General features: G+C 41.6%; 1 protein-coding gene and 1 long non-coding RNA gene across 3 annotated transcripts; one reads left to right on the plus strand and one right to left on the minus strand.

The window, feature by feature from the left end:
- The first annotated feature begins 1,205 nt into the window (after positions 1 to 1,205).
- LOC139240318 (uncharacterized) lies at positions 1,206 to 4,757 on the plus strand. Its single transcript, XR_011588708.1, has 5 exons — positions 1,206 to 1,382; positions 2,143 to 2,184; positions 2,314 to 2,361; positions 2,686 to 2,848; positions 3,841 to 4,757. It is a non-coding gene; the product is annotated as an uncharacterized lncRNA (long non-coding RNA).
- Positions 4,758 to 13,352: 8,595 nt separating this feature from the next.
- Positions 13,353 to 25,379, minus strand: LOC139240316 (V-set and transmembrane domain-containing protein 5-like). Of its 2 annotated transcripts, XM_070868793.1 has the most exons (8): positions 25,301 to 25,379; positions 24,827 to 25,144; positions 19,667 to 19,790; positions 18,962 to 19,017; positions 17,894 to 17,958; positions 17,366 to 17,407; positions 17,192 to 17,235; positions 13,353 to 14,590 (listed from the first exon to the last, which is right to left on the minus strand). In XM_070868793.1, exons 1-8 carry the CDS (start codon positions 25,350 to 25,352, stop codon positions 14,584 to 14,586), a joined length of 708 nt encoding a protein of 235 aa, XP_070724894.1. In that variant the 5' UTR covers positions 25,353 to 25,379; the 3' UTR covers positions 13,353 to 14,583. The 2 variants fall into 2 exon arrangements, with proteins under 2 accessions (XP_070724894.1, XP_070724895.1); XM_070868794.1 differs by lacking the exons at positions 13,353 to 14,590; positions 17,192 to 17,235; positions 17,366 to 17,407 and adding an exon at positions 18,787 to 18,839 and having other exon boundaries at positions 17,893 to 17,958.
- Between the last annotated feature and the right edge of the window lie 465 nt (positions 25,380 to 25,844).

A 25,844-nucleotide genomic window follows, 5' to 3' on the forward strand; every position in this document is an offset into this window, starting at 1 on the left:
AATAGTCAGCATGGATTTCAAAAGGTAAATTTGTGCTTGACCAAAATCATTGAATGTTTTGAAGAGGTAACAGAGAATTTAGACAAGGGTTATGTAGTAGATGTAACTGATCCATATTTTTAAATGGTCTGTGATAAGGTACCACATAACAGATTAATGAATAAGTTCAGAGAATGAGCAATCTGTAAGTAACACAATGGACAGTGAGTGTTCTTTAAGACAGAAAGCAGAGATTAGAGGTAAAGGGTAGCTATTCAGAGAGGCAGAAGGTGAATAGTGCTGTTCCACAAGGCTCAGTGCTGGGACCAGTGTTGTTCACAATTTACATTAATCAATTAGACGTTGGAATCGAAAACTCAATTTCTAAATTTGCAGATGATACCAAATTGTGTAGATGGTTAATACTGAACACGAGTGCCACAAATTATAGGAATACATTAAGAAACTTGCAGATCAGGTGTGTAATTTGAAACTGAATTTCAACGCAGATAAATGTGAGGTATTTCATATTGGTAAGAAAAAAAAGTGAGATCACATATTACTTGGAAAATCTGAAATTAAATGTGACAGAAGAGCAAAGGAATCTCGGAGTAAACATACAAAAATCAATAAAAGTAGAGACATAGTTTTGCAACACTATGAATAAGCAAACCGAGCACTAGGGTTTATTTTGAAAAGTTTGGAATTGAAAAGTAATGAAGTTATTTTAAACTTGCATCGAACCTTGGTTATGCCATAATTGGAGTACTGTGTACAAGTCTAGTCAACATTTTACAGAAAGAATATAAAATCTCTGGAGAGTGAGAAGATAATATATGATTGCTGAAATACAATGGTATACCTATCAGGGAATGACGAACATACTGTGCCTCTTTTCTCTTCACTAGAGAAGGACGAGGGTTGACCAAATAAGGTATTTAAAATTATGAAATGTTATGATAGGCTAGGTATTACAGCGTGTTATCACTTGTGTGGAAGGACAAAACTCGGGGTCATCAAAATAATACAGTGACCAAGAAATCAAAGATGGAATTCAGAAGAAACTTCTTTACCCAGAAAGTGCTGAGAATGTGGAACTCGCTACCACAGGGAGTGGTTCAAGCCAATAGAGTAGATGCATTTAATGTGCGGCTAGAGAGGGATATGTGTGAGAAGGGAACAGAGGGTTATGCTGATAGAGTTGGATGAGGAAAGACGGGAGGAGACTCGAGAGTATAACAGCTGGCATGGACTGGTTCGGCTAAATATCCTGTTTCTGCGCTGTATCATTCTATGATTGTATTTTCACGGTTGATTAAATGATTTCTATTCCTATAGTTAACCCTGTAACAATCGGTGAGACCTCAGCAGGGACCTATGAAAATATTCCAAGAAAGTAAAAGGTTGGTGCCATTGCATTAATATACTCATCATCATAGGCAGTCCCTTGAAGTCGAGGAAGACTTGCTTCCTCTCGAAAAGTAAATTCTTAGTTGAATGAAAAGTCCAATACGGGAATTACAGTCTCTGTCACAGGTGGGACAGACAGTGGTGGAAGGAAAGGGTGGGTGGGGAGTCTGGTTTGCCGTACGCTCCTTCCACTGCCTGCGCTTGCTTTCTGCATGCTCTCGGTGGTGAAACTTGAGGTGCTCAGCGCCCTCCCAGATGCTCTTCCTCCACTTAGGGTGGTCTTATATTGGTGAGCCCGGTAAACAGAAGGGAATCTGTGCTGTTTTGCAACCATCGAAGTCATGGTTCCTGTAGTAGCAGTAAACTTGAGTAACAAATAACCCAGAGCAGGGTAGGAGTGGCAAGCATCCTTGCCTCAGTGCATTAGTGGACCAGCTGGGTTTTTACAATCATCCAAAAATGTTTCTGGTGCTATACAGAATATTGGACCGAATTTTCGCTTTTACAACCGAAATAAATATCGTGCAGAGCTTAAAATGGGCATTCAATGCAGTATTGCTCTTGTCCCAACCAGCAGTAAAATTGAACATTTATCTCCTCCAAATTGGTTTGTGGGACGGATAATGTAAACAAGCTCTTCTAACTTTTATCTCGGGATATGTGATGTTATGCTAGCCATTATATCTGAAGCATCTACATGTGATTCATGGTGTAACTGTTTACAATATTTATCATCAAATTGCTTTTGTACAGGAGAGAGCTATGGAACCACTTGATGAAACCTCCATTTACATGGTAAGAAAATTATCTTGTTTAGTCTTTAATGTAGTCACTTTCATTTAAAAAATTCATTTCAGTTCTCTTTTGCTGCACTCTATTTCTCGGCCGATCTGTTATCTAAACAGAACCATTTCTTTACTTTAGACAGGGATTACAGCTGCAAGATCTGTCAGTTTACAGTGATCTGATGAGGTATGTCAGTAGATCATTTTACAACTGATCCACCATACCGGGAAGAAAATGTAGATATTTTTATCGGTTCTCAGGATATAGGTATGACGTGGCAAGGCAGTGTTTATCTCTGATCCCGAGTTGCCCTCAGGGCATTCAATGTCAACCGTGTAGTGTCGGACTGGAGACATGAGAGTGGACAGTGTGACATGACTATTTTGTGGATGTACATTACAAAAACAATACATTCAGCGGCGTTGTGCAATATCTCATACCGAACGTGTTTCACTGAAATTATTCACACAAACGTAGAGTCAACTTTGCCTGTATTTTTTGTTCCCACAGACGTTAACAGTATTGGTGACTCATAGGGCAATGTTGGTTTGTGACTGGCTGCAACAGAAGGTCAACGAATTCAAGACGATGTTGCTGCAAGATACTTCTCTCACCTGTCTCTTCAAGTTAATGCTCTCTGCAAACCCAGCCCCATCCTAAGATTGTCAAGGAGGTACACTCGCTCAACCTCTACTGAACCATTCCTCATATTCATGATTTCATTCTCCATCTTAAGCCATCTTGTCTTCTCTCCTCTGTTTTAAGTCCCCTTCTGACCTCAATAAACCTCTTGCTAGATGCAAAATCTCTTTTAATATTCATTGCCATCGACAGCGCCAGTCTTGGCGACAATGTCGCTTTGGGCGAACTTATATTTTGGGGCCCTTTCTTTGAGTTGAAGTGTGCAGTAGTATCAGCGCGGTTTGTCATTAACAGATTTCAAGTATGTTTCCATCACGTTTGCATCTTTCTTCATTGCAGGCATTAACTGAGTTTTCCGTTTCCTGTTCTGTGCCCCTGGCAGCATCTTTTTAGATACTTCACTCATTTTGTTTCCTTGCAATTTTCACGAAATAACAAAAACAGAGAACCGCCAAGTTACAAGACATTTCTCACGTTATGCCACATCACGTGATTTGCGGACATAAATCAATTTCAAAGCAATGTATCTCCTTATGTGGAACATTCCCACTACAATCTTTTTTCATATTTGCACTGCTCTTAACCAGTCCTTTCATTTTATAGATAACCACGTTGTCCCAGATGAACATTAACACTTACTACCAAATTCTAGCTTGCAGATACATTTATGCCTGAACACTTTTCATTGAATTATTACTTTTTATTGTAATTTTTTTACATACAACCCTCTTGACCCTGACTGCCCCCCTGACCTATGATCCATGAGCAGGTGGCCACATCGCCAAACCGTAAGTCCGGCCTTGTCCACCCCTCAACCTTGTCATGTCCTCTCGATCTCCATAGTCTGATTCACAGTCTGTGTACTTCCCTGTATCTCTTCCCAACACAGTCACCTAACCACCTTCCAAATTCATTTCCGTCTGTGTGTTCCTCTGGAAAATACTGCCCCAAATTGTTGTAAATATCACTTTCAAACTGCTAACAGTCACCTTTGGTCTTTCATTCGACATGGTACATCTGCAGCTAACGATGAGGAGTGGCGAGAGAGTGTGGCGGAGGTGCGGCAAATGTTTGTGGCGGAGGAGCGTCGAGAGATCATGGCGGAGGTGCGGCAAATGAGGGTATGGGGCCCAGAAGAGCCAAGGGCCCAGGGGCAGCCCACACTGCAATATGTGTGGCGCTCCAGGTCCGTGCAGCAGAGCTGGTTTCCAGTCATCCTGGTTAACTCTTGCCACTTGAAAAAGGCCTACCTCTGTCAAGCGCATGTGGTGGCTGATGTCCAATGGTCACCACACGTTAAAAAAATCCACGCACAGGCATCTTCCACCCCTTCAACAGGAGTTTAGGACTGGAATATCGTGTCCTTCATTGAAACATCTGTGAACTCATGTGGAAGCAAGACATCCTCGTTTGAGGGACCACTTATGATGATGTCAATCAATACCTCAGCTCCATGTATTATGTATCTTTCCCCAGAAAAAACTTTAAGCTTTCCCACCCTGATTATTCCCCTTGGTATGGCACCAATCTTTGTTTTGTCAGGGATGCAGATGTGCATGTTTCAGTCTGTTTGAATCATCCATCACCAGATGTGGCTAGGCAACATCAAGTCTCATTTTCCTGTTTGAACACTGCCCATTGATCTGGGATAATTCTGGGAAACAATAATATGCATGCACTTTGTTTCACCACTATCGCCGATTTCCTTATACCTGTATCCCCTGCTCCCTCCACCCTCACCTCCAACTTCAACTGAATGAAGCTCATCGACTTCTTGATCGCTAAGATTGAGAACTTCCGTTCAGCTATCATTGCTGATCACCCCACATCTCCTTTCCCACCAGCTTATTGACTGCATAACCAAATTCTATGTACCTGAAAAGCTAACTTTAATTTTGTGGAGTGTCAAATTATCTTCAAAATAATGAAAATTGCGATTTGTGAGATGCTTAAAAAAATTTTTTTTTTAAATGTTTGTTTATCTTTATTTCTGATTGAACTCTGTCTCATGTGAGAGCACCAATCTTTGTTTTGCTCTCTGTAACTTTTTTCAAGTGTCAGAATAAAAGCAGCTTGTTTACTTCCTAGTTCCCTGTCTGTGAGAATTCGGGTTTGTGATTGGCTGCTTAGACAGCTTTCTGACATCACAGCAGATCGCGCTATAGAATTGGTACTAAATTCTCACTGATCTCAACAGCACGTCAAAAATGACAAACTTCTCGCGAGTTCTTTGTAGGCAACATTGTTCAGGGCCAGCAGCTTTGCTTCGCTGGTGACCACAAATTACGGGGCATTGTTTCAAACAAAGGGTGGTAAAAGTTTGGAACTCTCTCCCCAAATAAACAGTAGATGCTAGCTCAATTAATCATTTCAAATCTGAGATTGATAGATTTTTGCTAGCCAAGACTATTCCGTGATATGGAGTCAAGTTGGGTGGATGGAGTTAGGCCACATAATCAGCCATGATCTCATTGAAAGATGGAAAGGGCTCGTTGCACTGAATTACCTTCTCATGTTACGATGATTCATACTATTTGGAAAATACACCGATTCTTCATTCTTGGGAACAAAGGGGATTGTTTGGAGCATAAACCTTGGCATGGAAATATTGGGACAAAATGGCCTGTTTCCGTGCTGTAAACAGTATAGAGATGATCTCACTTTTGCCCACACTGAACTCCATTTGCCATAGGTTTTCCCACTCATTTAATCTATGTAACGCTTTCAAAGCTCCAGTTCACACCGACGCTGCTTCACATTGTCCCTCCAAAACAATATCACCTGCAAACTTGGAAATGCATATTTTTATTCCTTCATCCAAGTCATTAGTAAATATGGTTAAAAGTTGAGGCCACATAGCATATCTCTGGGGAACACCCCTTGTTACAATCTGCCAATCGATGTATCTTATCACTATTCTATGTCTTCTATATCCCAACCAGATTGCAGAACAAGGTAGAAGTTGGAAATATACTGGAGGCTTTTGTGTCTGTTCTGTTTACAATCATTGATTTAACAGAATATTTTGATATCCTTTCTGGCAAAAGTTTTCTTTGCTGAACTGTACATTCATTATACGAAGGGAGCAAACTTCATGATCATGACGAAGTTGGAAGTGCAATAAATATGTAGTGAATTAGAAGTTTTTAACATCTTGTTCATACATAGTGTGAGATTTATTGCAACGGTCAGCTGCCAACGAGGGTTTATCACTTTGTTTGGGTGTTAGTTGCTGAGGAAGATGAACATTATCTATTGTTAACACTCTCAGAAACATACAGAAGTTGCTTTTCTTTCGGAAGTTAGAATTTCTGACTCATTGCAAGAAGCAACCAACGAATGATGAATTTGTTTGGCAACCAAAGTGAGAAAAATTGATATATATGAAAGAACTGAACGCATTCAAGAGCTTCTTTAAAAAATAAGTTATGTTTTAAAAGTACAGGATTGAATTATAACAAAACTTTAATCTTCAGCTACCAATCAATCACCATAGGCTTCACTGCACCAGCCACCATGTTGTTATTAACGGCTTCCTCTATCAAAGGCGAGAAACCACAACACAACCGAGCAGCACATTGGGTGACAGCAAAAGTTTCGAAAGAGACACTGCAGCAAATAAAAAAATGTTTTCTACTTTACTGGAATATTAAAATTTTGCAACTGTACATAAACAGATCAGTGTGTCATGATTGTACTGGTCATGTATCATAAAAACAATCAGCAATAAGAGCTAGAAGATACATAGAAATAAATAGGATCACATCGGATATACGGCACAGAAACAGGCCATGTGTGCAAACATGCCAAGCCGGCATTTATGCTCCACTCGAGCCACCTCCCGTCTTTCCTCATCTAACTCTCAGCATAACCCTCTATTCCCTTCTCCCACATATGCTAATCTAGCCTCCCCTTAAAAGCATCTATACTATTCGGTTCAACTATTCCCTGGGGTACCAAGTTCCACATTCTCACCACTCTCTCTGTAAAGAACTTTCTTCTGAATTCCTTATTTCTTTTCTTGGTGACTATCTTGAATTTATGGCTTTCCAGTTATACTCTTCCACACAAGTCGAAACAGTCTCACTGTATATACTCTATCAAAACCTTTCATGATTTTAAAGACCTCTATTCAGTCACCACTCAGACTTCTTTTTTCAAGTGAATACAGTCCCAGCCTGTTCATCTTTTCCTGATAGATATACCCTCGCATTTCTGTTATCATCCTTGCAAATCTTCTCTGCCCCCTCTCTAGTGCCTCTATATTCTTTCTATACTATGTCACCAGAATTATATACAGCACTCCAAGTGGTGTCTAACCAAGGTTGGATACAAGATCATCATAACTTGACTACTTTTCAATTCTATTCCTTTAGGAATAACCCCTAGTGCCTGGTTTGCTTTGTTATGATCTAGTGTAATGTGTACTCCGAAATCCCATTGCTACTCTACCCCACCCAAACACACTTTCCAAGTGATAAGTGACCTCCCTATTTTTCCTAACAAAATATAATAATTCACTTTTATCTATGTTGAATTTATTTGGCCAATGATATGCCCATTGTGCAGGTTTATTAATGTCTTCTTGTAATTTGTTTCCATCCGCTCAGTATTAACTATCCCCCCAATTTGGTATCATCCGTAAACTTAGAACTTGTGTTTTCGGTTCCAAAGTCTAAATCATTAATATAATTGTGAACAATAGTGGTCCCAGCACTGATCCTCGTGAAACACCACTACCCAACTTCTGCCACTGTGAATAGCTACCCATTACCCCTACTCTCTGCTTTCTTTCTTGAAACCTGCTAGCTACCCATTCTTCCATCTATCCCCTGAATTCGCATTCTCTGACCATCTGCCTTAGTCTACCATGTGGTACCTTATCGAAGGCCTTTTTAAAATCTAGATTAATTACATCTACTGCATTAACTCTGTTACATCTATTGCACTTCCACTTCAAAAATGTTAATGTATTTAGTCAAGAAAGTCTTTCCCTTCTGAAATCCATACTGGCTATTCATTATTATATTTTTCTTTTCTAGACATTCTTCTACTTTCTCCTTTAGTGGGGATTCCATTATTTTTCTGCCATTGATGTTGAGCTGACTGGTCTATAGATATATTTATTTATAGATATTTTCATCATTTGTACACGTGGTGAATGTTCAGCTGTGTTTCTTTATTAACGCACCAATGTGATTCTACGTTCCCATTTTTACTTCTTTCGGCATTTAACATCTGCCACAAGATGTTGCACATTCCGTACTTGCATTCGTATCTGCTAATTCCACTGAAATAGGCCTATTCGCTCTTTATTCACAAAACATGTCCCCAGCTGAGCAGCAATGCCCGGTGTAACGTCACCGCCTGGTTTTCTGTAAGGTGCTGATTGATCCACTGGGCATTTGCAACATTTGCTAGTTGTGTTCACGACTGGATTTTGGAAGGTAACACTGTGGGGTGACAGCGATCTCATTTCATTCCTGGTAAAGTAACATTGCAGGATAAGGATGCCTGGGGCTCGTCTACATTTTTCAACATTTCCACATCAAACAAAGCGATCAGGTTACTTGCTGGACTGGGTGCTGCACAGTGACAGTGATACTGGCTGCAGGGTTTACTATATTTTAGTATTGCTCCAAAACTGATTATACAACTGGTGAAGAATGACCTGGGACACGAATACAATTAAACAATTTATAAACAACCTTCTCTCCACAAAAAAACTTCCATTTACCAGTACAAGCAGAGTGATGGTTGCTGTTGTTTAACTGCCGGTGCTTCTTATCATGGTAACAGTGTACTCTCCACTGTCCGAAACTGTCACTGACTTCAGCAGGAGCGATCCGCTCGGGAGGAATAACTCAACCCGTGTCTTGTCAGTGAAGGTTCACTCGGTTGATTCCGGGGATGAGGGGGTTGACTTATGAGGAGAATTGGGGAGAATTGTACGGATCAGATCAGTTCATCATTGTCATGAATGTGGTAATGGGGTGTAATTATTTCTGCGTCAAACAAACATGGATGCCGTATGTTTCACTTCTGCAACAATTGTTTCAACATGCAACGGTCGAATATATATTTTTATTAGTTCCTGGGATGTGGGCGTCGTTGTCAAGGCTAGCATTTATTGCCCATTGGGAAGATTGTGGTGAGCTGCCTCCTTGAACAGCTGAAGTCCGTGTGGTGAAGGTGCTCCCACAGTTTGTTCTTTGCTGCAACACTCACTGATCTGCATTCGATGTATCCACATTACATTGTTTTGTGTACTCTTTCCATTAAGACATCAAACTGTTTATTTGACATAGCAAAGACCCACAAAACATTTGCGGTCAAATTGATATTATTGCAGCAGTATTTGTATACACTGTTATCATCTTCTTCGTTCATAGTATCAATGCTGATATCTCCATCCCTCCCCCTCTCGCTTTCATATTTGATGGTTTCTGCTTAAATTCAATGAGAAAATTTCACGTCCCAAAATAAAACAACTTCTGTATTTTACAGAGGGTGTTAAAATGTTTATTGTTCGATTTCCTCTGCAACTAAAATCAAAACAAACTGTTAAACCCATATTGGCGGCTGGCAGTTTAATTTAATCGTAAGATATACCCTTGCATTTCTGGTATCAACATTATCTAAATTTGTTTCAAACATTGGTTAGACCACAAGTGTGAAATTCTGGTCGCAATATTAGAAAAAGGATAGAGAGGTACTGGAGAGGGAGCTCAAAAGATTTACAATGATTATTCCAGAAATGCGAGGTTATATCTTTCAGGAAAGGATAAACAGTCTCGGTGTCTTTGCTCTTGAAATGTGAAGACTGAGAGCTAATCTAATAGAGATTTTTAACATTAAGAAAGGTTTTGATAGAGCAGACACAGATAGAGTATGTTTCCACTTGTGGGGAAGAGCAAAAATGAAACCATCAATATAAGATAGTCACAAGAAATCAAAGTAGAAATTCAGAACGAACTTGTCCAGAGAGTGGTGAGGATGTGGAACTCGGTCCCACAGGGAATAGTTGAAACAAATGGTACAGCTGCATTTAAGGGGAGTTGGACATGCAAATGAGGATGAAAGGAATAGAGGTTTATGCTGATAGAGTTACATAAGGAAAGTAGGAAGGAGGCTCGAGAGGAGCATAATTGCCAGCATTTAATTCCTGGAGTGCATAAGGGATGGTTTTCTGGACCAATATGTTGAGGAACCAACTAGGGGGGAGGCCATCTTAGACTGGGTTTTGTGTAATGAGAGAGGATTAATTAGCAATCTCATTGTGCGAGGCCCCTTGGGGAAGAGTGACCATAATATGGTGGAATTCTGCATTAGGATGGAGAATGAAACAGTAAATTCAGAGACCATGGTTCAGAACTTAAAGAAGGGTAACTTTGAAGGTATGAGGCGTGAATTGGCTAGGATAGATTGGCGAATGATACTTAGGGGGTTGACTGTGGATGGGCAATGGCAGACATTTAGAGATCGCATGGATGAATTACAACAATTGTACATTCCTGTCTGGCGTAAAAATAAAAAAGGGAAGGTGGCTCAACCGTGGCTATCTAGGGAAATCAGGGATAGTATTAAAGCCAAGGAAGTGGCATACAAATTGGCCAGAAATAGCAGTGAACCTGGGGAATGGGAGAAATTTAGAACTCAGCAGAGGAGGACAAAGGGTATGTAAAGAGAAAAAGGTTAGTAAAGACAAACGTAGGTCCCCTGCAGTCAGAATCAGGGGAAGTCATAACGGGGAACAAAGAAATGGCAGACCAATTGAACAAGTACTTTGGTTCGGTATTCACTAAGGAGGATACAAACAACCTTCCAGATATAAAAGGGGTCAGAGGGTCTAGTAAGGAGGGGGAACTGAGGGAAATCTTTATTAGTCGGGAAATTGTGTTGGGGAAATTGATGGGATTGAAGGTCGATAAATCCCCAGGGCCTGATGGACTGCAGCCCAGAGTACTTAAGGAGGTGGCCTTGGAAATAGCGGATGCATTGACAGTCATTTTCCAACATTCCATTGACTCTGGATCAGTTCCTATGGAGTGGAGGGTAGCCAATATAACCCCACTTTTTAAAAAAGGAGGGAGAGAGAAAACAGGGAATTATAGACTGGTCAGCCTGACCTCAGTAGTGGGTAAAATGATGGAATCAATTATTAAGGATGTCATAGCAGTGCATCTGGAAAATGGTGACATGATAGGTCCAAGTCAGCATGGATTTGTGAAAGGGAAATCATGCTTGACAAATCTTCTGGAATTTTTTGAGGATGTTTCCAGTAAAGTGGACAAAGGAGAACCAGTTGATGTGGTATATTTGGACTTTCAGAAGGCTTTCGACAAGGTGCCACACAAGAGATTAATGTGCAAAGTTAAAGCACATGGGATTGGGGGTAGTGTGCTGACATGGATTGAGAACTGGTTGTCAGACAGGAAGCAAAGAGTAGGAGTAAACGGGTACTTTTCAGAATGGCAGGCAGTGACTAGTGGGGTGCCGCAAGGTTCTGTGCTGGGGCCCCAGCTGTTTACATTGTACATTAATGATTTAGACGAGGGGATTAAATGCAGTATCTCCAAATTTGCGGATGACACTAAGTTGGGTGGCAGTGTGAGCTGCGAGGAGGATGCTATTAGGCTGCAGAGTGACTTGGATAGGTTAGGTGAGTGGGCAAATGCATGGCAGATGAAGTATAATGTGGATAAATGTGAGGTTATCCACTTTGGTGGTAAAAACAGAGAGACAGACTATTATCTGAATGGTGACAGATTAGGAAAAGGGAAGGTGCAACGAGACCTGGGTGTCATGGTACATCAGTCATTGAAGGTTAGCATGCAGGTACAGCAGGCGGTTAAGAAAGCAAATGGCATGTTGGCCTTCATAGCGAGGGGATTTGAATACAGGGGCAGGGAGGTGTTGCTACAGTTGTACAGGGCCTTGGTGAGGCCACACCTGGAGTATTGTGTACAGTTTTGGTCTCCTAACTTGAGGAAGGACATTCTTGCTATTGAGGGAGTGCAGCGAAGGTTCACCAGACTGATTCCCGGGATGGCGGGACTGACCTATCAAGAAAGACTGGATCAACTGGGCTTGTATTCACTGGAGTTCAGAAGAATGAGAGGGGACCTCATGGAAACGTTTAAAATTCTGACGGGTTTAGACAGGTTAGATGCAGGAAGAAGGTTCCCAATGTTGGGAAAGTCCAGAACCAGGGGTCACAGTCTGAGGATAAGGGGTAAGCCATTTAGGACCGAGATGAGGAGAAACTTCTTCACCCAGAGAGTGGTGAACCTGTGGAATTCTCTACCACAGAAAGTAGTTGAGACCAATTCACTAAATATATTCAAAAGAGAGTTAGATGAAGTCCTTACTACTCGGGGGATCAAGGGTTATGGCGAGAAAGCAGGAAGGGGGTACTGAAGTTTCATGTTCAGCCATGAACTCATTGAATGGCGGTGCAGGCTAGAAGGGCTGAATGGCCTGCTCCTGCACCTATTTTCTTTGTTTCTATGTTTCTATTGACATGTTGTGCCAAATGACCTATCCCTGTGTTGTATATCCGATGTAATCCTATGCTTCCACACGTGGAAATCTGTGCGCCATCAATGTTAGGCAGTCACGAATAAATCCAATAAGGAATTTAGCACAAAACGCTTTATTCAGAGAGTGGTGAGAATGTGGAACTTGCTAGCAGATGCAGTAGTTGTTTTTTAGGGGAGGCTAGATACGAACATGAGGGTGAAAGGAATATAAGATTATGCTGATATGGTTGGACGAAGAATGGTGAATGGAACCATTTGTCGAACATAAACACCAGCATGGAACATTTGGCAGAAAGGCCTATTTCTATACAGTAAATTCTATGTAATTCCTAGATTCGTAGAATCATACAATATAGGAGCTCATTCATCCCATCGTGCTTCTGCTGGCTTTCTGAAAGAGCTATCCAACTACTCCCATGTGTCTGTACTTTCCGCATAACCCTGCAATTTTTGCCCTTCAACTATTTATCTATGCATTTGAACAAATCTATGTAATAATGTCCCTCCCAACTGGTCTGCGTTGTAGAAAATGGGCCTCAGATAATTTGCTGTTTCTTTTATATTCCATGAACAGCTTATGTCAGTGTTCCCAACACCTGGGCTGCACAGTCTTTCTCAAAATATGTCTGCGGAACTAAACAGCTGCCATTTCCTTTCTATGGTTTAACAGTTCGAATGCGGTTAGTCAGAAGGAAGTCCAGCTATTGTGGCCACTGGTGCTGTGGAGGAGGTTGTGTTAATTGGACTTTCTCCCCTTCTCACCATGGCTGTCTTCCCTGGATGACATAATGATATTGAATTATTGGAACATTCTGTTAAACTGACATGGTCTGCAGAGTTCAGAAATACCACGTTGAAAGCTAACTCATTCAAAAGTAAACTCACTCATGATATAGTTATTGTACCGGAGAGTTTCTACTTTTTAAGTAATAACTGTGAAACATACAAAATGAAGCATAAAGTCACATGACATTATTCTGTCTGATATATTTTTGTTTATTCAATATAGATCAGTATGTTTTCAAAATATACAAAAATAACACAGATTTGATCGTCAATGAAATATATTAGGTGGGTCATTGCATGGAGTTGGGGTCACACGAAAATCACCTTTTACCAGATGGGACAGTATTAGCTTGGAACCACTTTGTTGTCATTCACGATACACAAAATACACAAACACCATCACCATTCCTCTTCAGAAGTATGATTTTTTGGAAAAATATTTGCAATGTTTCTAAAATGTTTGATTATCAATTGCCTAAGAAACAAAAACTGGAAATTTGAAATTCTGAAAACAATTGTGTCCTTTCCGCCCATCTGTCTGTCTGTCTGTGTGTATGTGTCTGTCTGTCTGTCTCTCTGTGTGTCTATGTGTCTGTCTATCTCTGTCTGTCTGTCTATCTGTATGTGTCTGTCTGCCTTTCTATGTGTCTGTCTCTGTCTGTCTGTCTGTATCTGCCTGTCTGTCTGTCTATGCGTCTGTCTTTCTGCGTAAGTGTCGATCTGTTTTTCTATCTACGTGTCTGTCTGTCATTATGTCTATGTGTCTGTCTGTCTAGCTAGTCATCTCGATTAATATTTTAAATGATTTGTGTAGTAGACTTTTTAATCAACAGTGAAAGCTGAACGGATGATCTCAAACTTAGTGATGAAGAAGTTCATGAGCTCCTTTCACTTGACACTGGAGGTGAGGGGGGAGGGTGCAGGTTTAAGGAAACCAGTGGTGGAGGTGAAAAGAACTGGAGGCTTATTGTTGTTCTCCAGGATGATCCCAGGGTGATCCCAGATCAATGGGCAGTTTTCACACGGGCAAGTGAGGCTTCATATGGCTCAACCAGTTCCATGGCGAATGGAACACCAAGAGACCCAGTTCGGAACTATAAAATTATGTTGTCAATGACTTGGGGGCAGTATTTTCCAGAGAAAAACACAGAGGGAAATTACTTATGAAGGTGGTTAAGGGACGTTGTTGGTAAAAGTTTCAGGGAAATAGTCAGACTCAAATTGATGCTGTGGAGATAGAGAGGAAATGTTCAATGGCAAGGTACAGGGGTGGCCAGGGCCAGTGGGCGAGGTGGCCTCCCACTCAGTGACCGGTGATCAAGCGGAACCATAGTCAAGAGGGCCCTCAAAGCCTCCTTGATAAAATGCAGTTTGAATTCGTTGTCCTTCTGTTGTAGCCAGGCACAAACCAACATTGTCCTACGAGCCACCAATAACATTAATGTCTGTGGGAACACAAAAAATGTAAAGTTGAATCTAAGTATGTACGAATATTTTCAGTGAAACACGTTGCTTTTGCGAAATTACAGCAGATTGCATTGCTTATGTGAAGTGGCAATCTATGCTCCTTCAAGGATAGAATGGGTTGTTGGGTATGAGATATTGCACAAAGCCGCTGAATGCACTGGGAATGACGATGTGAGATGTGCAGTTGTTGTAAAACCCAACTGGTCCTGTAATTTACTTCCACAAAAGAATCAAATCACTGTATGCAGTCTACATGTGCCTCCAGTCCTACACTACACAGTTGACATTTAATGCCATTAGGGCAACTAAGGACCAGACGTAAACACTGCCTTGACACGTGATGCCCATATCCTGACATAGTGACAGGGCCAATAATTCCAGCCTCGCTGAGTCCATACATAGTGGACATGGACCTGGCAAGGTCTCACAAAAGCCAATTTTCGGCGTGCGATGTGCATGTGCCGAAAACCAGCATTTCCGATCTGTCAAGATTTCACTGGACAGATTTTCCGTATCTCCAGGAGAAGGAAATCCGTGTGGGAGAGATTGGGCTATTTGCCCATCTCATACCCAGTGAATGTCCTTCAAACTTTTACACCTGGTAAAAGCAGGCACATAGCTTACTTTAACCAGCATAAGAATTTTAAAACATAAAAAATTAATTTAAATATTGATTTTGTACTAAAAACTATGTCCGTTAACAAAAGTTTATTTTTAACTCTATTAAAACACATTTTTTTTAAATCTCCCAAAATTTTTTTGCAAAACCATTTAATTGCATTTAATTTCAATTAATTTTAAATATGTGAGGTGTTTTATTTATTTATTGTGCTGTGTTTCAGTGTTTTAGGGAGTTTACTTATCGATAGTGATGGGAACTCGCACAGAGCTCCCAATTTTATCAATGAGAATACTGCACAGTGATTGGTTGTCCAGGCTCACATGACTCCAGCTTGTGCATGCCGACCTGAAATACATCTTCACATGTGCTGCAGTGAATCTAGGCCTTCGATCGGAATCATAGTTTGCTCCGGGACCACCAGGTACTTTTGTAGATTTTTTTCATCGGAGGCGGCCTCTGGCCGCAATTCCCCGCCCCCTCCCCATTATTTGCATCAAACGCTATCTGTGCATGTGTGCCTTGGCCTCCACCTGCCCGTCCCTTTTTGGCAAATGCGTGCTCGATACAATCGCGCATGTGCACAGCGATAAATGTGAAAGCCGGAAGTGGGGCCGAAACGTGATCTGCGTTGAGAACATCGCCGCTCAAGCTGGAGCTGGAGCTGATTCCGGGACTTTTGGGTTATAACCAGGACTTTTGCTAAAATATAATTGTGATTATCTGGAGGAACATTTTTGTGGCCTTCTGAAAGAGACAAAACATCGAAGGTGGGTGAGAAATGGATTGGGGCAGAGAGAGAGAGAGAGTCTCTGGGGGAGAGTGAAATAGAGGGGGTGGGGAGAGAGAGAGAGAGAGAGAGAGAAAGTGGCAATGAGACACAGACTGGGGGAGAGAGAGAGAGAGGAGAGAGGCAGAGACTGGGGAGAGGGAGAGAGAGTGGGGAAGAGAGAGACTGGGGAAGAGCACGAGACGGGGGGAGATAGAGAGAGTGGGTTAGAGAGAGTGAGAGTGGGGGAGAGGTAGAGTGGGGGCAGAAAGAGAGAGCATGGGAGAGAAAGGGAGACTGGGGGGAGGGATAGAGAACCTGGGGGGGAGAGAGAGAGAGTGGTGGGGGAGAGAGAGAGAGAGTGGTGGGGGAACGATACTGGGGGGAGAGAGAGAGTGGGGGAGAGAGAGAGAGTGGGGGAGAGACAGAGAGTGGCGAGAAAGAGATTGTGGATGAGGGGATCGAAGAGGACAGTATTCAGGAAAGCCGGATCACGTTCTTCCAACCCGACCCCCTTTGCACCCACACCCAATTTCTCAGAAAGCTCGGGCGTGTATGACAAGTGCCATATTTGGAGTGAACAAAATCGGGAAGTCACGACACGGTCACTATTCACTTCATGTCCAATAAACTTGTTAGCAATCGGTGAACCACACAAAATGTCCCATCTACGGTGGGGGTGAGGTTAAGGTCAGGAACTTGTTCTGGTGAGAAGTTTTTTAATCCATGGGGGAGGTACTTGGGCAGGGGAGCAGGCCAGGAATTTGGTCAGGCATGTAGCAGGGGGTGAATGTCAGAATTTGGGGGATGGTGCAGTGAGGTCAGATATTTGGGAGGGGAAGGGAGGCGATCAGGCCCTTGTTTGTGGGATGGGAGAAGGTCTTAACCCGGAAGAGTACGTCCTCTTTATTCCAAGTGATCCCTCTTCTGTCTGGAGTCAGCAGTCAGAATGGTTCGAATTACACTTTGCAAAGTCAATGATTACATAGGCAGGGCATTTATAATTCTACATTCCAGAGAAACTGCTGGATGTGTCTTCTCCTCCAAGGGGGCCAATCAACAATCAGGTCATATAATCAAGGGGACCCAATCAGCACATTTTTCTGTTGCAATTAAACACATCCATATCCTGAGAACAGATAAAAAATATCGACATTTTCTTCGCAGTTATGAAATGATCTGTCCACATACCTCATCAGATCACTGTAAACTGACTGATCCTGCAGCTGTAATCCCTGTTAAATGTAAAGACATGATTCTGTTTAGCTAAAGATTGGCTGAGAAATAAAATGCAGCTAAAGAGAACTATGATTTTTTTTTAAATGAAAGTGAATAATTAAAGAACAAACAAGGTAAATTCCTTACCATGTAAGGGGAGTTTCCATTCACTGGTTCCGCAGCTCTCTCCTGTACAAAAGCAATTCGATAAACAGTGTAAACAATTACACAATGAATCCCATGTAGTTGTTTCAGATCTAATGGTTATCCATCACTTATCCCGAGCTAAAAGTTAGAATAGCTTCCTTAGAAAATCCGTCCCTCAAATTAAATTGCAACAGGTGAATGTTCACTTTTGCTGCTGGTAGGGAAACGGGGGATAGTGCCTCGAACGCCAATTTTCGCACCACCAAAGACTTTTGTTTCAGATGCAAAAGTCAAAATTCAGCCCAATATTCTTTCTAGCACCATTGTTGGATTGTCATAAAGATACAACTGGTACACTAATGCACTGAGTCTAGGATGCCTGCCACCCCCACCCTGGTCTGGGTTATATGTAACTCCAATTTGCTGCTACTAGTGGAACCGTGACTTCGATGGTTGTAAACATGATTAGGTTCCCCTTTGTTTACTGCGTTCACCAACAGAATGGAATATTAATAGAACTGCACCAACCTTTTGCTTTCTTGGAATATTTTCATAGGTCCCTCCAGAGTTCTCACTGACTGTAGCAGAGGTATCTGTGGGAATATCACCATATTATCAGCCTTGAAAATGCGATCATGTAACACTAGATGGCAATACAATAGAGAGAATAATCGATATACATTATAAGAAATGACTGCTTTTATTGAATTGTCTCTGTTATTTGACTGGATGCTGTGCTTATCAACTTAAAGGCTGCAGGGATCATAACTAGTATTTTATGGTCAAAGGATATAGTGCGGACAAAGTTGATCAGGGAATGAGAATCCGAGAACCCACCAAACAATGCAGGCAATATTGACTGTGAGCGAGAATGTAAAGTGGGCGATGGCGTATCGGAAGTCCGTTTTACATTTGGCCAGATTTTTATTTCTATTCTAATCAATGGAAAGTGGAGAGAAATATAAAATGGGCCATCGATTCGTTAACGCCCGTATTATACCATGGTACAAGGTCAAAGCTTCAATCAATTCTTCATTATTTGGGTGTTAGTATAGCTGACTGGCATTAAAAATACAACAACCAATTAGCAAACAATTAAAATATTGTAGCTTTCGCAAAATTTCTAACTCGTCGCCATTATGTATCACCGTAAAACATCTATGAGCTCTTGAGCTGGTAGAAGGATTGCTCAAGTCTGTGCATGCTGAGAAAATCACGTGAAAATGGAGCCAGCAATAGAGATTGGCTGCTATCAAATTAAAGGGATTTCCATTGCGCTGGACTTTGTTTTTAGGATCCCTTCCTTTCACCATTCGCATCTTAGTCTCATGTTGCAAGAGCTATGTTAAAAATAACTTTGAGCTAAACACGTGCTTATATCATCTTCTTCCAAACCAACATTACGAATGCTATGCAATTACCTAATTTGGAAAGCACAATACAGGGGTTGTTGCATTAGCTTCTGGTCTTTTAGCTGCAAAACAACATTTACAAATGTGTATGATATATGGCTAGCTAAAGTTGTTACAAATCAACAAGCAGGCTTAAAACATGCTTTCGCAAACCAATGTTGAAGTGATGCAGTATTTCACTTACCTCTTACTGTTGAATTAACGTTCGCATTATTGTGTCCCCGTTTTTGAACTTCCATCCTAAATAAATGTTGTGCAACATACCAAAATTTAACCTTTTCAGGATATTGCAATAATTCATTCAAAATATGATCTGCAACCGAAATTCTATAAATGGCAAATTTTGCATGGAAACTGTTTTGCTAACTTGAACCAAGAAGTTTCATGCGTGATCTCTACATCAGGAGTCAAGAACAAATGTCTTCAGGTGAAGCACAGCATGGCCTACAATGTGATCAGGGCACGGAGATATATTTGAGGCTCCTAGTATAACCTCGTACATTGTGCTCTTATTTATTAACATCTCTGTTATACTGTTATTTGCAGTCAAATTGGTATAATTTGGAAAGCAAATTAATGATGGTGGAAGCTTATGAGGTTTCCCTGTATACAGACTGAGGAATTGAGATGCAAAACTGAGGCACTGCAGCATCAACAGTGGAGGGAGGGTGTAATTACAGCGCGAGGCGTTTGTAGGGCAGATTCCTGTCACTCCGAAAATAACGTCAATTAATACCAGCTGTGGAAACATGCCTCAAAATTAAGATACTTTTGAAATGTGATATACAAATATTTGGAAACAACTTCTTACAAACCGATTAAATTCAATCCATTGGGCTTTCACCAAAGAAATTAAAGATAGAGTTAAAATTGGAAAATGTATATTTACCCGGCTGCTTTCCTTTTGACCAACCATACACTGATCCCGCTGATCAAACCCACACTAAAAAGAGCAGCAATCACTATGCCTGCTATGGCGCCACTGCGTATGTTATTGTCATCAAGGAATTGATCTGAAAAAATGCAATAAGACAAAATAATGGACGGTATTATTATACACCAGAGACAGTTGCATTTCAGTAGCGATGTGCAACTGTAAGAGAAATATATATTACAGATGGTATTGTCATAGCGTTTGACTGTTGGCAAGTTTAAGGGATACAATGAATAAGGTCGGGCATGATTGAATCCTACACAACCAATGATCATCTCATTCAAATACGACTCTATGTAACTCCATGACTGTCAAGCTGGTTCAATCCCGATGCTGTTGATCCCCCCATATACTCCAAATTAATCTGTACAGCTCTTGATGCTCATGAGCCCTGTCGAGCGCTGGGGCAGCGCTGAATTAACTCGCTATTGTTGGCCGCATTGTCATCAAAACTCCTAAAGGCATTGGGTTCTTTATATCAATTTCCAAAACGAATATGTTGCATGACCTGTAACGTATATTTCATAGCATTTCAAATTCCATCTCTGAGCCTTGCAATTTGGTGCATCTTACTTCGGTAGTGAGCTATTGGGTGAAATTGGTATTGCGGGGCGGGCCCAACAGGCAATGGAGATTCAGCAGCCCATTTTGCTCTTTGCCCATTTTATTTTTTCATTGAAGTCAACTGGATTGGGGGGACTTGACGTTTTTTCAATATGATCAAAAAAGGCGATTGTGGAGCAACTGCCTGTTATACATTATTCCCATTTATCACTTCCAATAACTGAAAGTAAAAATCCAAAATATAGGGAATATTGTCAATGTGGTACAGGAACTGAGTGATGTCGGGACTGAGCTGCAGAGGTAACTAGGATTTCAACCGAAAACTGTAAAGAAGGAAAACATGGACACATAGTTTCTGGGCTTTATGCAGGTAAGTACAAAACTTAAGAAGTTGACGATGAATCTGCACGAGAACTTCATCAGGCCATAGTTAGGGAACTGTTTGCTATTTCGGGATATCACTGGGATGAGCCATCAGAGGATATAGTTGAGATGAGGGACTCAGAAGCGGGGCTGTTTTTACTGTATCGGGCGAAAATTAAAGGGAGATAATTTCATCTGTAAAGCAGTGAAAGATGCATAAACCTTAGAGTCACATTGGAAAGCCAAATGTGGAGGTTATAAGATATTGTCCCTGCAAATAATTATTAGAATATAGAACATTAGTGGCTATTGATCCCCATTCAATCATAACACCAAAGAGGGAGCCAGACAAGCATTTAAAACGGTTGACAATGTAAGGGGAAATAGTAGGAACCATGAAGCTGCAAATGGAGACAGCTTGAAATGAGATAATAGCATACGAGTTATTTCCGGGCATCGAGGAGAGAGCGCCATTGTGAAGTGAACGTTTATACAGGAAAGAAGATCCATCATGTATCTGCACGAATCTGATTGCACAATCTAGAGAATTAGGAATATTACGCATCATATTATCTGATGTATCACATCATTTGGATACTCCGTTTGGGAGAACTTACATAGGAACGTCGGTACAGGAGACGGCCATTCTGGCCCTCCAGCCTTATTTCACTCCTGAAAGATCCGGCTCTAATTTTTAGACTATCCCTGAAATTCCAGCCACCTGGGTCCATACGGAGTGTGCATGCGCATCCGCTGAAAACCGGCTTTTCCGATCTGTCAAGCGTTCCTCCGCATCTCCACAGCCAGGACATTCACATGGGCAAGATTGCAGTACTTACCCATATCTTATCCAGCAGATGTCCTGAAAACTATTGCGCCGGATAAAAGCAGACACATAGCTTACTTCTACAGGCGTAAGAGTTTTAAAACACTCTTAAAACATTTAAAATAAAATTTAAAAAACACATTTTAATTTAAAATCCCGCGTTAAATTTATTTTAAAGCATAATTAAAATTACTTTTTAAAAAAAATTGGAAAAATATATATTTATAATATATAAATAACTGTAATTTAAATGAATGTTAAATACGTAGTGTATTTTTTCTATTTTTTATTAATGTTTTGTGTGTTTGGGAGGGGGGTTCTCATTTATAATGATAGGAACTTCCCCCACCCCGCCAATTTATTGCAAACTTCGATCAGATCAGCGCTTAACCTTCGAAATTCTAGGGAAGCCTCATTTGTGTAATCTCTCCTTGTAATTTAACCCTTGGAGTCCGGGTATCATTCTGGCCAACCTACGCTGCATTCTCTCCAAGGCCAATATATCCCTCCTACTGTGCGGTGCCCAGAACTGCTCACAGTATTCCAGGTGTGGTCTAACCATGGCTTCGTGTAGCTATTGAATAACTTCTGCCCCCTTATATTCTAGTCCTCTAGATATAAAGGCCAACATTCCATTAGACTACGTGATTATTTTCTATACCTGTTCAGGACATTTTAATGAGCTATTTACATGGACCCTAAGACATTTTGGGCTCCACTGCATTTTAGCTTTTCACCTTTTAGAAAGTACTCAGTTCTATCAATTTTATGTCCAATGTGGATGGCGATCCCATTTGCCTACTTTGAAATCCAATTGCAATTCACTTATTCTATCAATATCCCTTCATAATGTTATGCTTCCATCGACACTGCATATCTTTGTATCACTGCCAAATTTGGATATATGGCTTCCTATGCCATCATATAAATCATTCATAAATAATGTGGATAGTTGAGACCCCAACACAGATCCCTGCAGGGCACCAATAGTGACATCCTGCCAATTAATGTTCCTACGCTCTGTCTCCTGCTGCTCAGCCAATTTCCTAACCAGGTTAGTAGTTTGCCTTCTTTTCCATGGGCTTCTACTTTAGTTAACAGTCTCTTATCGGTGACTTTATCAATTGCCTGCTGGAAGTCCATATAAATAGCATCCATAGACAATTCCTGCCCAGTACTTTAGTCACCTCTCAAAAATTTCAATCGGGTTTGTCAGACATGATCTATGTTTCAAAATTCCATGCTAGGTCTCCGTGATTAACTGAAAATGTTTGATATTTTCAGTCACCCTATGCTCAATTATAGAAGCTAATAATTTCCCGACAACAGATTTTAGGCTAATTGGTCAATAATTCCCTGGTTTCCCTCTCATCAGAGGCGGTGATCAAACGTGGATGACATGCTTCCACGAGTTCACAGGTGTTTCGATGAAGGACCCTATGTTCCAGTCCTGAACTCCATTTGAGGGGGTGGAAGATGCCTGTGCGTGGATTTTTCTTATTGTGTGGTGACCGTTGCACACCAGCCACCACACGGGCTTTACAGAGCTAGGTCTTGGTCCAGTGGCAATGGTTAACCAAGAAGACTGGAGACCTGGTCTGCTGCACGGAGTTAGTGCATGCACATATCGCAGTGTGGGCTGGCCCGTGCTGTCCCTGGGTCTTCGGCTCTTCTGGGCCCCGCACCACCATCTGTCGCTCCTCCGCCCCAACCTTCCCACTCCTCCGTACCTGGGTCCTGCCGATGTTCCTGCCCACGCTCCAAAACGGCTACCAGGGTGTTGATGACGTCACCCAGTTGCCCAGTTCAAAATCCTTGGAGCAGCTCGCGCTGGAGGTTGAAGTGCTTTTGCTCCAGCTCTTTTACTTCCCAACCTGCGGAGCTGTTCTCTCGCAAGTCGGGGAGGGAGGGGGGGCGGGCACGATGTTCCAGAGCACGGCGCTCCAATAAAAGAGCTTTCCCTCTCTCTCCATGCTTAAATACCACAGAGCCACGTGGCATTTTCCAATCTAAAGGAATGGCTCCTGAATCTAGAGAACTTTAGAAGATTATATTTGGGGCATCTGCAATGTGCTCAGCTACTTCCTTTAAAACCTTGAGATCGAAACATAAGAACAAAAGAAATAGGATCAGGAGTAGGCCATTCGGCCCTGTGAGCCCTCCACCATTCAATAAGATCATGGCTGATCTTCTAGCAGAACACATTCCCACACTATCCCCATAATCCCTTGATGTCCAATCATCTATCGTTCTCTGTCTTGCATATACTCAGCGATTGAGCATCCACAGTCCTCCGGGTAGAGAATTCCAAACATTCACTACCCTCTGTAAGAATTGAGGTATAAAGTAATTGTTCAACATGTCCACCATTTCCTTAATATCACTGACAATATCTCCGATATCAGTTTGTAAGGGGCCAACAATGCTCCTGACAACACTATTTTAACAATGTTTATGCTCCACACGAGCTTTCTCCCACTCTAGCTCTTCTAAACCTTCAGCAATTTCGTTCATCGCATTCTCCCTCTTGTGTTTAACTAGCTTCATCTAAAATCTAATTGTGTTTTTCGCCTCAAAACTACACCTTGGGGAGCGAGTTCCACATCCTAACCACGCTCTGGGTAAAGAAGTTATTGGATGACGTAGTTATTGCTGAATATTAGGTGACCAGTATGTATCCTTGTTAAGATTCTTGCAGATTCAGGGGAATTTCCGTGAATCGCTGCCTAACAGTCTTGCACAATCCACAGAAGAATTACAGATATTTTCCTCACTTATACACGCGTTGGCGTTCCAGCTGACTTGCTTTACGAAAGATCCAATGTGATTCTCTGTTCCCTTTTTACTTCATTTGGCATCGATACATCTGCAGAAATATGTTGTAAAATCCATATTTGAATTTCCACCTGTTCAATTCCAGGGAAAAAGGCCAATTCACCTTTTATTTGCAAAACATGTCCCGAGCTGTGCAACAATGCCCCGTGACACGTTACCGCTTGACTTTCTTTAAGGTTCTCATTGTATTTGCAGCACTTTCTTGTGTTCAAGAGTGGATTTTGGAGGGTAATACTGTGGGGTGGCAGCGATCTCATTTCATTCCTGATAAAGGAACATTGCAGGATAACAAATACGCGGGACTATTCTATATTATTTAGCATTTAGACATCAAACACAATGATCAATAACAAATAACATATTGGCTAGTCTGTGCGGCACCATGACAGTGATACCGGTTATAGGGTTTGCTATATTGTAGTTTTGCTCCCAATCTGTTTATATACCTGGTGAAGAACGACTTGTGGCGGGAATACACTTAAAATAGTTAAAGAACACCTTTCTGCACACAAAAAGCTTTCACTTACCCACTACATGCAGAGTGATGGTTGCACTTGCTTGAATGCCGATGTTTGGAATCATGGTAACAGTGTACTCTCCACTGTCCGAAACTGTCACCCACTTCAGCAGGAGCGATCCGTTCGGGAGGAATAACTCAGTCCAGTTTGTGTAATCATTAATGATATCACCAGTTGTACCGTTCCACGCAACGATATTCCTCCCCTCGAATTCCCATCTCCCACTCTGCACCCCAGCTGATGGCGCCACTGAAAATAATGCGTTGTCTCCCGCGGTCACATTTATCCAACTGTTTTCTGTCTGGATAGTAAAATACTGGGGCTCAACTGCGGAAAGAAAGGAAGGAGTAAAGAGAAACACTCAGACCCGACATAATACAGAAATAATAACGTCTTATGTCTTAATCTGATTTTCTACGACAATCGCTTGCTGCCTTGTTTCTGTAATTACTAAAAGAAATTCGAAGAGAAAGTGGTCCTCACCCGCAGATATCAACAAGCAAACAGTTACCGCGGTAGGTGTCAGTGTCACCATCCTGACACAGCAGCGCCAGTCCCTGTTACACTCGGCAACTGACCCGCTCTTCCTGGTGTACGGAATAAGCCAGTTGAGTTAATTGCAAAAGCAACAATGCTGATTGGACCGAGTGCTGTTCATCTGACTGGAAACTTTACACTGACTCCAATCGAAATGTTGTATATTAATCGACAATGTTGTTAATATTAGCTGATGCATTAGTTTCCAAATGCAATATTTACAAGTGAAATTCCTATTTCTGTAAAATAACCTATCTATAATAAACAATATTCAGTTTTTCTGTCCCGGGATGGGCCGGGGGCTGGTAGCACGTGGTCTGGACTGAGTGACAATTGCACCGACCAATGGGCGATCAGGGCAAGCCCGAACTCGCAACCAGTCAGGTTGGGGAGCGGTGGCGCTTAGCTGGTCTGCTCCAATGAGAAGGCGGCAGTGGACACTGGGGACGGTCCTGCCGGGACGTGAGTGCGAAGCCGGGAGGAGCGGTGG

Source organism: Pristiophorus japonicus, chromosome 31, assembly GCF_044704955.1.
Source record: "Pristiophorus japonicus isolate sPriJap1 chromosome 31, sPriJap1.hap1, whole genome shotgun sequence".
Classification (NCBI taxonomy): domain Eukaryota; kingdom Metazoa; phylum Chordata; class Chondrichthyes; family Pristiophoridae; genus Pristiophorus; species Pristiophorus japonicus.

Coding starts and splice junctions, on each gene's coding strand:
- LOC139240316 (XM_070868793.1), bottom strand. CDS start 25,352: ATGGTGACACTGACACCTACCGCGGTAACTGTTTGCTTGTTGATATCT. Junction 19,018..19,666: donor GTCAAAAGGAAAGCAGCCGG/GTAAATATACAT, acceptor ACATTTATTTAG/GATGGAAGTTCAAAAACGGG. Junction 17,959..18,961: donor CGTTAATTCAACAGTAAGAG/GTAAGTGAAATA, acceptor ATATTCCCACAG/ATACCTCTGCTACAGTCAGT.